The sequence below is a fragment of the Ovis aries genome, unplaced genomic scaffold (genome assembly GCF_016772045.2).
Source record: "Ovis aries strain OAR_USU_Benz2616 breed Rambouillet unplaced genomic scaffold, ARS-UI_Ramb_v3.0 scaffold_85, whole genome shotgun sequence".
Taxonomy (NCBI): domain Eukaryota; kingdom Metazoa; phylum Chordata; class Mammalia; order Artiodactyla; family Bovidae; genus Ovis; species Ovis aries.
The window spans coordinates 1390703-1404735 of record NW_024599827.1 but is presented as its reverse complement, the minus strand read 5'-3'; the positions used below and the strand labels follow the sequence as shown (position 1 = coordinate 1404735).

Below are 14033 nucleotides of genomic sequence, written 5' to 3'. Positions count from 1 at the left end.
GCATTTGGAAAACTAAGATCACGCATTTGGTCCCATCACTTCATGGCAAATAGATGGGCAAACAGTGGAAACAGTGGCTGACTTTATTTTTTGGGCTTCAAAACCACTGCAGATGGTGACGGTAGCCATGAAATTAAAAGACGCTTACTCCTTCGAAGGAAAGTTATGACCAACCTGGACAGCATATTAAAAAGCACAGACATTATTTTGCCAACAAAGGTCCGTCTAGTCGAGGCTATGGTTTTTCCAATGGTCATGTATGGATGTGAAAGTCGGACTATAAAGAAAGCTGAGCACCGAGGAATGGATGCTCTTGAACTGCGGTATTGAAGAAGGCTCTTGAGAGTCCCTTGGACTGCAAGCAGATCAAACCAGTCCATCCTAAAGGAGATCAGTCCTGGGTGTTCATTGGAAGGACTGATGTTGAAAGCTGAAACTCCAATACTTTGGCCACCTGATGTGAAGCACTGACTCATTGGAAAAGACCCTGATGCTGGGAAAGATTGAAGGCAGGAGGAGAAGGGGACGACAGAGGATGAGATGGTTGGATGGCATCACCGACTCAATGGACATGAGTTTGGGTAAACTCCAGGAGTTGGTGATGGACAGGGAGGCCTGGTGTGCTGCGATCCATGGGATCACAAAGAGTCGGACACAACTGAGCAACTGAACTGAACTGATGGAGACAGAAAAAAGATCAGTGGTTGCCAGGGGCTTGACAGGAGTTGGGGAATGAATAGGTAAAACACAAGAGGGCATTGAAAATGCTTCGTACAATGATATAATGATAGATACCCAACGTTGTACATGTTTTTCAAACCCGCAGGATGTACAACAACAAGCAAGCCCTCTGAGGTTAAACCATGGATTTTGGGTGATTGTGATCTGTCAATGCTGGTTCATCAATTGTTATCAACCAGTGAGGGATGTTGAAAATAGGGCAGGCTATGTCTATGTGGATGTAGGGGTTATATGGGAAATCTTTGTATTGCGTTGGCCAAAAAATTTGCTTCCATTTTTCGGTAAGAAGTTACCAAAAAACTCAAAGTTTTTGGACAGTGCAACACTCTCCTTTCAAATCTTCTGTGAATCTAAAAGTGTACTAAAAAAAAAAGTCTTTTTTAAAAAATCAGTGACCTTACTTAAATACAGGTTAAAATTGGCATGATTTGAATGTTCTCTATAGTTTCTTTTGGATTACAATGGGCCTGAACAGAAGAACTATACAGAGATTTTCAGGTGAAGGAATAAGGCTGCTGATAACTGAGGTGCAGCAGGTAGCAACAGTGTTACCCAGTCTCTTCAAGAGGCTATGGAAAAATAGGAAATCTAGGGGGAAACGGCTTCACTCTGTACTAAGTTATAGACTGTAACACAAACAACTCCAGACGACCAAAACAGTCTCTCACTCTAACCATTCTCAGCCGGGGAACACCATCCCCAAAAGGTGAGAACTGGTCTATTCTTTTTATGTGTAAAGCACACACATACATACATAAACAGATATACAGTAGATGGCGTGACACTAAAATTTCATTGGGGGAGGCACAGTTAGTAAGAAAATTTCCCAAGTCTCCTTAGATGTGTGTAGGAGTGAATAATAAAAAAGATTGAGAAATATTGCTCTAATGAAAGACATTATATTACTTTTTCATTATAGAGTTTCTATTTGTGTATATACATAGACAAATGTATTACATACATAAACACACACATCTAGACTCATATATACATAATTATATAGTTATCTTGGCTGGAAGTGAAAGGATAAAGATGAGTGATGGTTTAATTTCTATTACACACTGTCAAAATTTAGAAGAGCATCATTAGGTTAGTTTGTGGCATTCCTATGTCGTCCAGCTTCTAAACTTCCGCAACTCTCTGAACATCAGCTCACAGGTGAGCCAATCATCGATATTCTTTTTTTTTTTTTCACAGATCTCAACAGCTACCAGCACACTAAGCACTAAACTTCTGAAATATTTCACCACCTACATTCTACAAATATGACTGTCTTCCAGGAAATTTTTAAAAGAAGAAAAGTTCTTATTTTGGATAATGTCCCTCAAGATGCATTCACTCTTTAAAAACAAGGTATCTGAACTATACAAAGTGCATTCACATTTCAAAAAACAGGACCTATCTGAATCAGAGAAAGATGTCCTTGAGCACACACCTCCTCTACACCCTAAAGGGTGCTTGAAAAGCTCACTACTTCGGACCCAGCACAGCAAAACTATAGAAGGAACAATTCCAGACTCATTTCATAGCCTAAGGTTGAAAGTAATTTTTTCTGCATCTCCTGACACCTAAGTCAGGATTTCGCCAGCATCACAGACATTCTGAGCTGGGTAATTCTCTGTGATGGAGGGCTGTCCTGTGCATTGTAGGATACTGAGAAGCACCCACGGTGTCTACCACAGTAACACCTCCCCTCGTCCCCAGCTGTGAAAACCAAAAAGTCTCCAGACATTGCCAAATGGCCCCAGCTGAGACTCCGTGATCTAACGTGACTATTCAGATACAGAAGATTCTAGTTTGGGGCCTGAATTTTAAGCAGCTTTATCTATAATTCCAGTGTATGAATGCTGCTTTATTAAAAAAAATCATGTAGTTCTATATGAACTTATTTGAATAAGGCTTAATAAAGCTCATTAAACATCTATGGAAATACATTTCAGAGGAATTATTTATGAACCAAAAAAAGCTGATTACAGAGTCTAAGAAAACTTCCAATATTAAAGTCCTTGAGTTTTTCCACCCATCTCAGAATTCCACGAGTAGAATTATAGCACCATTATCTAAAGACAAATTAAAACTCCTAGAGTGAAATCAAACCAAAAATTCTAATTATAGGACGAAAAGTACTCATGTAAATCAAAATGGAAAACTGTTAAAACTTACATCCTTTCTTTTAGAATTTTGATACTCATTCCATTCTTCAGAAACATAAAGCAGATGTTTACCACATTCTGAATTCATCAAGGCATGATTATGCTTTTTACGCACTCATTTTAATCAGACTATTTCTGAATTGTTATTAGTCACTTTGATGCTCTACAAATCAACATTCAAAATTCTGGCTTGCTTTTTTGTCACTGACATTTGCTCATTCATCCACCCAGAAATTACTGACACACCTAGCACGGGATGGATGCTTTAGTTATTTGTAGTCGTGGGCTGGCAAGTCTGGAAAGTTATGACCTAGATAGTAGGTAGATTTGAGGGCCCCACTCCCTCTCCTGGATACCTGTGATCTACCTTGAGCATGGCTGGATGCTGCCATGGGCCTCTTGTCAGAAAGGCTGACTGCAGTTCCTAGCAGCAGCCAGGATGGGCGTATGCACAGACATCCACTGCTGGACAGTGCGGGCCTTTGATGGGATTTGAATTATTGAGCTTGAGAATAGAAACTACCCACTTCAAAGCTATTTTCATCTGTAGTACATGCAAACATTTTCATATCACTGAAGATAAATTCAGGGGGATACTCTTGGGGGACCAGATGGAATGGGGCAGGGGAAAAATCAGAGGACTTCTGGGGACTTTCAGACTGACCATCTGAGGGGAGTCATTTGTAATCTGGCTCAGGAATATAACTGAATGATATACCAGCCAGACAGCTTTGTAGCATCAAGTTAATCTGCCTTAATAGTACCCGCCAGCCACATGCGGCTATTTAAAATTAATTAAAATAAAAATTCAGTTTTTTAGTCACTCTAGTCACATTTCAAGTGCTCAGGAGCCACAGGTGGCCAGTGGCTACTGTACAGGACAGCAGAGACAAGAACATTTCCATCATCACACAAAATTCTACTGGACAGTTCTAAGTCCAATGGTGAGACGAGCTACTCTTCCAGCATCTGTCTGTCCACACAGTGGCATTTGTATGGAATAGGTGATCTCATTCAGTCCGTACTGCCTCACTGTGGGGCAGGAATTATTCTCAGGAAACTTAAATTTATGGAAGATTTGTAATCTGCACAAGGTCACACAGTTTGTGATGGTGATTATTTATCATGTGTGAGGGACTGTAGTAAGCAGTACATATGAGCTATCTCATTTCTTATTACCACCCCATTTTATAGATGAGGAAGCTGAAGAACTTCCAGGCTACTTGAAAGTGGTCTCAAATTTGGATATTGAGGGCAGATTATATCTTGGAATACCAATATTTGATACTAACTGCATTTGTATTTATGGTTTCATTTAATCTCAACGGCAACTATAAGAATATTAAATTTTCGCATGCTAAAGAAACCCTTCACTGAATAAATATTTACTGTTTATGAGCCAGGCTTTCTAAACTCTTGTGGCTAAAGTGTTGAATGAGAATGGTAAGTCCTTGCCCTTGAGGAGGAGGGAGACAGAATAAACAAGTAAACAGACAATATCTTTTCAGAATAAGGCAGGTGCTATTAAAAAAACATGCAGAAAGCTTTGCTAGCAATTTTCCTGGGTGGCATGGGGAGGCGGGGTAGTGCCTTTCAAACAGAGTCATCATTAAAGGCTTTTGAAGAGAAGACTCCTAAACTGAGTTACAAGGGATGGCAAGGGGCCAGTAAAGAACTGGAGAGACCGAAGGCAGAGAGCAGAGCAAGTGCAAAGGCTCTGGGGCATGAAAAGAGGCTGGAGGTGTTCAGGGAACAGAAAGAGGCCAGGGCAGCTGGAGCGGAGTTACCAGGTCCATGGCAGGAAATGACGGTCAGAAAGGTGACAGAACCACTCTGCACAGGATCTCATGCGGCAGGCCAAGGAGTACGGATTTTGTCCTGAGTCTAACAGTGAGTCATTGAAAACAGTATGAAACTATTAATATTAATATAATGTGATTTGCCTGCTAAAGTGACACCTCTGGATGCATAGCTGGGGAAACTGAGCTCCTTCCTAAACTCCTTCTCATCATACTGAGCATCTTTCTCTGAGAGACACTGCAATCTACAACTGACCTCAGTCTATATCTCGCTTCCTGTTGAGCCATACAGCCTTCAGCTCCATGTCTTGGATTCTTTGACTATAAAGCAGGCTGGATATCTGCTCCTGCCAACCTCTAAGGCTGATCAACCACATTAATGAGGATATACAGATAGAGAGCGGAAAAGACCAAAGAGCACAGCAAAACTGCTGCTGCTACCAGGCCTATGACAGATCTTAGGTCCTCTGGGCTCTGATGATCTGACTCTGCACAGACAGAGCTACCAAAAATACCCATGATAAAAACGTCCCAAAAAGCTGTTCCATAATGAATCATCCCTGAAAGAGGCAACAAGACAAGTGAAACTTCAAACCTTGTGGCTAGCATTGGGTCTGCTATTCTGTAAGATTTCCAACCGGTATTAAGAGAATAAGGAATGAACCAATTAGAGAGCTGCACCACTCTTATTAATTACAGACACACATCCAATATCCTTTGCCTGATCTGCCTTGGTAAAGAATCTGCCTGTAATGCATGAGACCCAGGTTTGATCCCTGGATGGGGAAGATCCCTGGAGAAGGTAACGGCAACCCACTCCAGTATTCTTGCCTGGACAGAGGACCTGGCGGGCTACAGTCCATGGGGTTGCAAAGTCCAGTTAGTTGCTCATGATGGAGCAACTAACAGTTTTGGTAGGTAGATCACTAAGGACTGACGTGTGTAAGTATAAGTTGTTGGATAGAGGTTTACAGAAAGCTCTTTATAAATGGGAGCTGACTCAGCCAGGGGACTTTTTTTTGCCATTCTTCCTTCTTCCCTCTTGGAACAACATAGGTGCAAACATGAGCCCAACCTTGAAATCAGGCCCTAAGGATGGCTGAGCAGAAAGGATGGCAACTATTATTTAGGAGCTTTTTCACTAAGCAGCAGCCAAGTGCCATTCCTAATTTACACACTGATTTTCCTATCGACTCTTGAGAGTCCCTTGGATAGCAAGGAGATTAAACTAGTCAATCCTAAAGTCACTGGAAGGACTGATGCTGAAGCTGCTGATCCGATACTTTGGCCACCTGACGCGAAGAGCTGACTCACTAGAAAAGACTCTGATGCCGGGAAAGACTGAAGGCAAAAGAAGAGGGTGGCAGAGGATGAGATGGTTGGATGGCATCCCCAATTCACATGGGTGAACTCCTGGAGATGGTGAGGGACATGAAGGCCTGGCATGCTGCAGTCCATGGGGTCACAAAGAGTTAGACATGACTTAGTCACTGAACAACAACTTCCTGTTGACTGTGGAGAAGGAAACATACAAATTATGTAAAAAAAAAGCTGCTATTAATAGTAGAGATCACTGAGGCCAAGTTTAGAGTTTATGGTCCTCTCTTTGAGTGTGAGATTCTAAGGCTGGGCCAGATTCTCAGTTCTAAGCATCATAATTTCCCAACTTGAAATCAAAGGATCTGGTCTGATAAATCACAAATCACTTTTAAAAAGTCACTAAGCTTTGGAGGAAAAGTGATTCAGGTTGTTCCAAACTGTATTTTTAAATGTTGAATATAGACAATTGCTTTTCATATGTTTGAGTCCTGGAAATCTACGCTGCATATCAAAAACTGCCAATCTATAATACAAAACATCTTCTAAAGTGGCTGGACCACCCTTACTTTTGGGGAGAGGACTTCTTTCTTTTCATTTACAGTGACAATGTATTTCCATTCTCTCCTGGCTGCAGATCTAGCTTTCCTAGTTTGGAAAAATGCTTGATTCAAGGGTGGGAGATCTCTATCCCATTGCTCTTTGCCTCTTACACACATTTTGCACTTCTAACTTCTCTTACTAGAATTAGCTTTTTGTTGTTGTTCCCTACTTTCCCTCCTGCCATTTTTCTCTAACTTCTTCCACTTTCCATTAAATTTTTCTAACATATGCAAACCCACAGAGTTACAACTAGGATTCTAAAAGTAGTATTGTTTGCCAGGTGTCCCAGGACAGCTGGGGTGAAGGGAGAAGAAAATCCATGTGGTCCTTTTGTGTGAGGCAGTTTATCTGCTGCTGGCAGCACCATACTGAAGTCCACCTGGAGAACTCTACATGGACCAGAAGTGCATCGTGCCATCGTCTTCCATAGCAGTTTGACAAAATGAAACCAAAATCTTAACAAATTTTTTTTTTCTGTCGGGGACGGGGGAGTGTCATTATTTATTTTTAACAAGTAATAGTTAACAGTGGGGAGCCTCGGGCAGACAGGAGGAGGAACTTCCAGTGTCTGCTCTAGGGGAGCAAGCACATGGCTTCATTGGGAAAGGAAAACCATGCATCCTGGTTGACCAAGAATTGCTGAACAGAGAATATGATTTGCTAAAAATTAGTGTGAGTCATTCAGTATTACTAGAACCTAGCAAATTCAAAAGATAGTAAAAACAAATGTAAAACTCACTGGTCACCTTTCGAGGATGCTATGGAACCAAAAAAATGGTAAAAAAAAAAAAAAGTTAAGAATCAAGCACACATCCTTTTTTATACAAAATGTACTGCAGAGCAAGCAAATGGTTGATGAGGCAAAGACTCTCTTTAGAACATTCCAGTGAATAAATAAATGAAGAATTAGAATACTAGCATTCTGCAACTCTTAATGAAAAGACAACAACCAGGTCACTTGCCTCAGCGCTGGAGGATACATACTACTACATATGGGTGTTCTCGCCTCAGAAGTTCGAATCCGAATTAGATCAAGCCTTTTGATATTGGGGATGGAGGAATGCTTAAACTTTCCTCACAAAGATATCACAAGGATTGTGTGACATCCTTGTGTGACATCACAAGAAAACAAAACCCCAAATCCAGGCCGGGGAGTACTCCATAAGACAAATGACCCAGCTTTTTCAACAGGTACATTACAAGGAAAAAAGTAAAATTTAAATTTGTAGATTAACAGATACAATTTATGGACCTTATTTGAATCCTGATTTGAACAAATCAATGATAATATAAACTTCAAGAGACAACTGAAGAAATCTGAACACTTAGAAATTTAACGACATTCCAAGTAATTGTTAATTTTTAGGTGCTATATAGTCAGTATACTGCATTTCTTTAAAAAGAGCTTTTTATTTTAGAGCTACATATTAAAATATTTATGAATCAAACAGTATAAATGTTCAGGATTTGCTTCAAAGGAATTCAGTGTTGATGATGGTGAGGGAAATGGGTAGAAGAAACAGACGAAATGGGATTGACTCAAAGTTGATCACTGTGGAACCCCCAAGCACGTATCACCAAGCATTCTTAAACTAATCTAATTTTGCTTAAAATTCTAAACAACAAAAAGTGAAAAAAAAAAAAAGATAAATCAAGACTCCACCTCTCCCCTCAATTTTAGTTTTGAGTAAGATGGTGTAGAGGGAGGGAGCAATGTTATGTAGAGGCCAGAGGAGTCTTCACGCTCTCAACAGTGCACACAAGAAACACCACAGTCCTAGGCAAAGAGAAGGCTCACCCTGAACGTGTGTGTCAGGCCCAGGAGGCTGATTTCTGTCATGGGCAATGAGAGCTGACTCAGAAGGCAAAACAGGGTCAGGGTCGGGGTGGGCTGTCCAGATGGGCAGCCACGAGTCTCTCTCTTAGGTTCATGGAATCATCAGGTTCTTAACAATGGGAAGACAAGCGTTTACTGTGAGCATGGTTCAAAGAGGGATGTGAGAAGCCTCAGAAACCGGGAAGGTGGCATCTGCAATATAAAAATGACACTGAAGGAAAACGGACAGAATCTGGTTTCTCACTGTAAGGATGGGGATGAAAAGAGAGGCTGGTCAAAGAAGACTGAGAGAGTGGAGTGGGGTCTGGCAGAGAAAAGGGCAGGTGGGAGGTAGAACTCAGGGAACGGATGTTGGGCCAGGTCTACCTGTGAGCAGAAAGCATGCGTGACACACTTGGAGTGTTCTCTTGCTGCTCAGTTCAAAGAGGGAGATGGGGAAAATACTTGTTCTTTTGATCTCTATAAATCAAAGTATAAACTCTGTGCCAAACTAATTTAACAGCTGTGCCTTTTTTTTCTTAAAATTATTAGTTCTAAAAACAGAAAATATAAAAAGCAGAAAAATATGCAAATAAGACCATAGAAGCCAAACCAAATATTTCTTCTTTAAAAAACCACAACAACAGCAATAAAAATCTATAGTTATATAAATGGTACAGATACATTTTTTTCTCCTTCATGTTTGAGAGAGCTCAGTTGTGATTTTCAGAAACCTTTGATAACAAAAAATGGAAGAATGTTATTCATGTAGGGAACTTCTGGACACAACCGTCAACCTAGGGAAAAAGAAATAAAAACCAAAACAAAAAAAACCCAACACATTTACACTTCAGGATAATTCTATGTACACAAACCATGCAAATTCACCTTTTCTACTGTTGCAAAATAATGATGAAATGAACATTACTAAGTAAAATTCTGCAAACCTTTCAGGGACTTACTGAGAACTAGATTTTAAAGACTATAGTAAAAAAAAAAAAAAAATCCCGAGATTTTCCAAACGAAGTTTTTAAAAAGAAAAGATCAGATTTATGTATGCCATTCTGATCACAATCTTAACATTCAGCATGGTGTTACTGTGAAACAGAGTTGTCTGTATAAAAATTTTATACTCATAAGGAATAACGAAAGAAATAATCAGAGGGCTACAGAAGGAGAACAATACTTCTGGAAGCTGATGCAGAGTTGAAAACAACTTTGATGTTTGCTAGCACCTACTGAAGGATCACACGAAGAATCTGTAAGAGTACACAAACTAATATAACTCTGTGAAAAATGTTAGCAGCCTGGATTAAGTTTACTTGAGACAACCATTTCCTCCCACATAGGCTGTTTGGACCTGGCCTTAACAACATTTTATTTGTCTCTCTGTTCTCTCACATTAGCTAACTGAAATTATCAGCCCCCACCGGCAAGGCAGAATCCTCCTGTGATACGTTCGGCTGGTTTATAATCATGAGTCCATGTGTGGACTGGAATAGTGACAGCCGGTGTGCTTCTTCACGCGAAGTTTGAGGAGACCCCAAGTTGGACCCTGGCGGAGCAGGTCTGCCCTGTTTAGACCCACCATTTCTGGATAAAACAGGCACGTGTCTGAGTAGAGAAATGGGGCTGCATCGTAATCTTGGAATTTCCAGAATTAGGAAAAAGGGCTTCAAAGAAGGACAAGAGCAAATAAGGTTTTTCAGGTGGAAACCGATGTAAAAGGAAAAAAAAACCAAACCCTTTCCAGATGCCTCTTCTGTGCAGATCCAGTTATCTTTAACATCTCTCAGAAAAGTCATCAAAAATAAAATATCTAAATAAATGAAATTTTAAAATCTATAGACTGCTCAGAATAGTAATTTTGAAAATCTATTGACTCTCTAAATCTCAACCTCAGATATCAAAAAGATGTGCTGCTCAGCACTGAGATTTCACCTTAGCTGTGATATTTCTCCTTCTTTTAAAACAGGACTGTTTCTGACAAAAGTAACTCATTCTAAATGACATCTGTAGAGGTGAAAATTCACCCCAGGGTAAAGCACTTGCTCCTCCTGCAAGTAATTTACTTCGTGGAACCTTCAGGGCAACTCTAATGGCCACTGTCAAAATAACTTCTAACGCCATACACAAAAGCTAAAAGACACTTATACCCCTCACCCTGTACACTGTGGTTTAACTGTACTGGCAAACTGAACTTTTCAAATGTCTTCCCATTTTATTTATCCCTAGGCGTTCATAAATAATAAGTGTATGCTTAAACGACAATTATGATTTGTCCCACAGGGAAACCCATATGGCTCTTCTCACCCAATAGGTTGGTTCATCCTTCTTTCCAAGCTGAGGTACAGAATGCCAGCATGGGCTTGGACACAGGCCTAACTGCTGCATGGGAGAGGTGTGAAAAATTAAAATAATATAAAGGTAACCCTCTGTGCAAACTTTATGCTTCTACTGCAATAACTCCATTTGAGTTAATATGTCTAGTGTGAATTATAACCAGAAAAACAGATCATCATTCCACATTCCTGTAGATATCAACAGCCAAATCACCACTTCAAACTCATTACACTCCCTGATTGAAAAAGAAGCATGATGCTAAATCCTTACAATTCTGAAGGGAATACAACAATGGACATAGATGATATTCCAAATCAAATTACGCAGATGTCTGAACATGAGTTCCTAAAATATGAGCAGTACTTGTGCTAAGTGAAGATTCCACCACTTCTCAGCATTTACCTAAAACAGAACATGTTCAACCAACTTCCTTGGTGAAATTAAAGTCAGCAAACTTCTAAGGTGAGAAATCAAATAATGACACATCTTATTCTTTTAGGTATGCCACAAAGGATAAAGCTATTCACCAAAATTTATTTTAGCAAAAGCGGTAGCTATCTTTCTACACCTATTTAAAGCAAAAATCAAATCCTGGACAATCTGTAACATTTGAAGTAATGTTCTTTTACTTGATGCACAAAAGTTTATTTTGACATATTCAATGTAAAGGAAATATTGATAAATCAAGAGATTTGGGGACAACGGAGAAGCCATATTAATCACTGAACAAAACTGTTAACATATAAGCACATATTTGCAACCAAGAGTCTACGAAATCTTATGCCATGAAATCCAACAGCAAATTAAAATAAGGAACAGAAGGACACCAGAAAAAGAAATGACCTGTTAAATGCTGTTTTTCAATTCACTTACTGTCAAGCCAAAATCTTTGTTGCTTTGATAAGAATATGCTTTAAAAAAAAAAAAACGGTTGCTAAATCTGCTCTATGAATCCAAAGCTGTAGGAACACATATTTCCCCCTACACACACACACACACGCATACACACCGGGACAGGGATTCCCAGGACACCAGCGGGGCCTCTTTTAGGCCCCTTAAGTGTTAACAGCAGAGGCCTGGCTGCGACCAGGCGTCTGGCCCCATTTAAACGCCCTGTCTTCAGAGGGCTGCGGTGAGCACAGCCATAAAACGAGGGGACATTAGTGAACCTTAGCGTGTCTGATCCTCCCCCCAACAACACACAACTTTACTCATACAATTAAGGCTGCTAGTTGGCATTCCATTTAACTGTCAAAGTCAGGCCGGTGGCAGCCCCGCCGCCACAAAGAGATGCCTTAAATGAGAAGAACATGTTTCTACACCGCATTTGAGAAAGTTTGGCTCCGAGCTATGCGCTGATTAATATCAGATCTCCTCCTTCACTCGCCGCTCTCGACAATCTTGTCACATCTGGCTGACAAATCCTTAGGAGCTTATGCAAAGCCGGGCGGCCGCTAGGGCTCGGGGTCTGGCCCGAGGAGCAGCGGGGACCACGCAGTGGCCGCCGCCCCCTCCTCCGCCCGCGGGGGGCCCCCGGTCCACTGCTCCGCCGGCCGGGACCCTGCTTGGGAGCGCGGGAGGAGGGAGGTCGCGGCACCTCCGAGCCGGGAAGCCGAGAGCGGCCCGCGATTCGACACCGCCGCCGGCTCCGCAGCCCGGTCCGGCCCGGTCACCCGCAGGCAGCCCGTCCCCCCAAAGGGCCAGAGCCCCGTTTGTTAGGCTCGGACGTGTAAACACTTGAGCCCGACCCCGATTCCCCGGGCTGCGGCAACATCTCGCGCTGAACCGTTCCGCGCACCCGGCAGGTCAGCTGGAACGTTTATAAAAACCTGACCCTGAACCCTCGACTCTCTGCTGTCCCGGGAAGCCCCTCGACCCGACCGCGTCTCCATTTGTAGTTTTGTACAAAAGACTCCCATCCCCATCCAACCACTCCATCTCGACAGAAGCCCCCGTCACTGCCCCTCACCCGGCTCCGCAATTCTCTGAGGGACCCGAAGGCACGCTCAGTTCTCCAGAAACAAAATCCAGGTGAAAAACGGTCACTTTAAAATAGCAGCTGTGTAATTAATTCTGCGGTAAGAGCGGTTGAAACAGTCCCAACGTCCTGGACCGAACAGTGGTGGAGGTGCTGAGGGGGCGGGAAAACGCGCGCAGGGAGGACGCGGCCGCCCGGTCCCTCCCGACCCCGCACCTTCGACGCTTCGACGCGGCCCCGGGGACGCCAGGGACCCGCCCTCGCCCGCCGACCCGGGTCTCACACCCGGAGCGCGTCGGGCGGCTCCGGGGCGTCGGGCGAGACCGGTCCGGGCGCCCCCACGGGGCCTCCCCGCCGCGGAGGCGCTCCCTCACGCCGGGCCCCGGGGAAGGGCCGCGCCGCCGCCGCCCCTGCCGCGCAGGTGGCCTTCAGGGAGGTGGCCCGGGGCGCGTCCCCGAGAACCGAGCGGCCCCGGATCCGAGTGGCGTCCCCGGCCGCCCCACCCCGCGCGCTGAGAGGGCCCCGCGTCCGCGGAGGGCGCCGTGCTTACCTCGGCCATCCTGCGGCAGCTGCAGTGCCGGGGCTACCGGCGCGTGTCCCCGTCCCGGGTCGCCCCGCGTCCGCCCCAGCTCGGCGGGCGCCGCCTCATCCAAGCTCCGGCCGTCGGGGCCCGCCGCGGCGAAGTGGGCGGCTCCCCGGGCGCCCCAGCCGCGCCGCGCGGTGGCCGCCCCCGCCCGCCGCGCACCGCGTGTGCCCGCACGCCCGCCCCCTGCGCCCCGGGGGGCGCCCCTCCCCCTCTCCCCTCCCCCTCCCGCCGGGCCGCCGAGTCGCCCGCGGCTCAGGCGCTGCTGCTGCGCCGCCTGGAAGCCGCCTCCCGCAGGGGCGGCCCACGAACGCGCTAAATCGATGCAGCTGAGGCGAGGCCGTGGCCCCCGCAGACAGCGGAGACCTCGCCGGCGGCCGGCGCGGAGGTGTCTGCCCCCGCCGGGCTTGAAGGCACTTGTCGGGAAAGACACGGACGTGTCGATGTTTGCCTATCCCGGGGAAGGGCGAAAAGCTCTGAAGTTCTCTGTCTGGCTCCCATCGCGGGCGATGATCCTGCAGCTCTGCCCGCCCCGGGGCGCACTCGGGGTCCCACCGCGGCCAAGAAGAGGGCTGTGCCACCCTCATCACCAAAAACTTTATTTCCAGAGGAAGTGGTGGTGGGGGTGGGGGACGTATCCCAGGATGTGGAGAAAGGAGGGCGCCAGGAAGGTTTATTACAACCGCTAACGGGGCAGTCC

The 14033-nt window shown here is 44.4% G+C and overlaps 1 protein-coding gene across 1 annotated transcript in view; it reads right to left on the bottom strand.

Annotated features, from left to right (window-relative positions):
- BNC1 (basonuclin zinc finger protein 1) overlaps positions 1–13495 on the bottom strand; it is a 28115-nt gene extending 14620 nt beyond the window's left edge. Inside the window, exon 1 of the mRNA XM_042242631.2 lies at positions 13301–13495. Within this exon, the coding sequence (XP_042098565.1) occupies positions 13301–13309 (9 nt within the window). The 5' untranslated portion in view covers positions 13310–13495. The remainder of the gene's footprint in view (positions 1–13300) is intronic.
- Between the last annotated feature and the right edge of the window lie 538 nt (positions 13496–14033).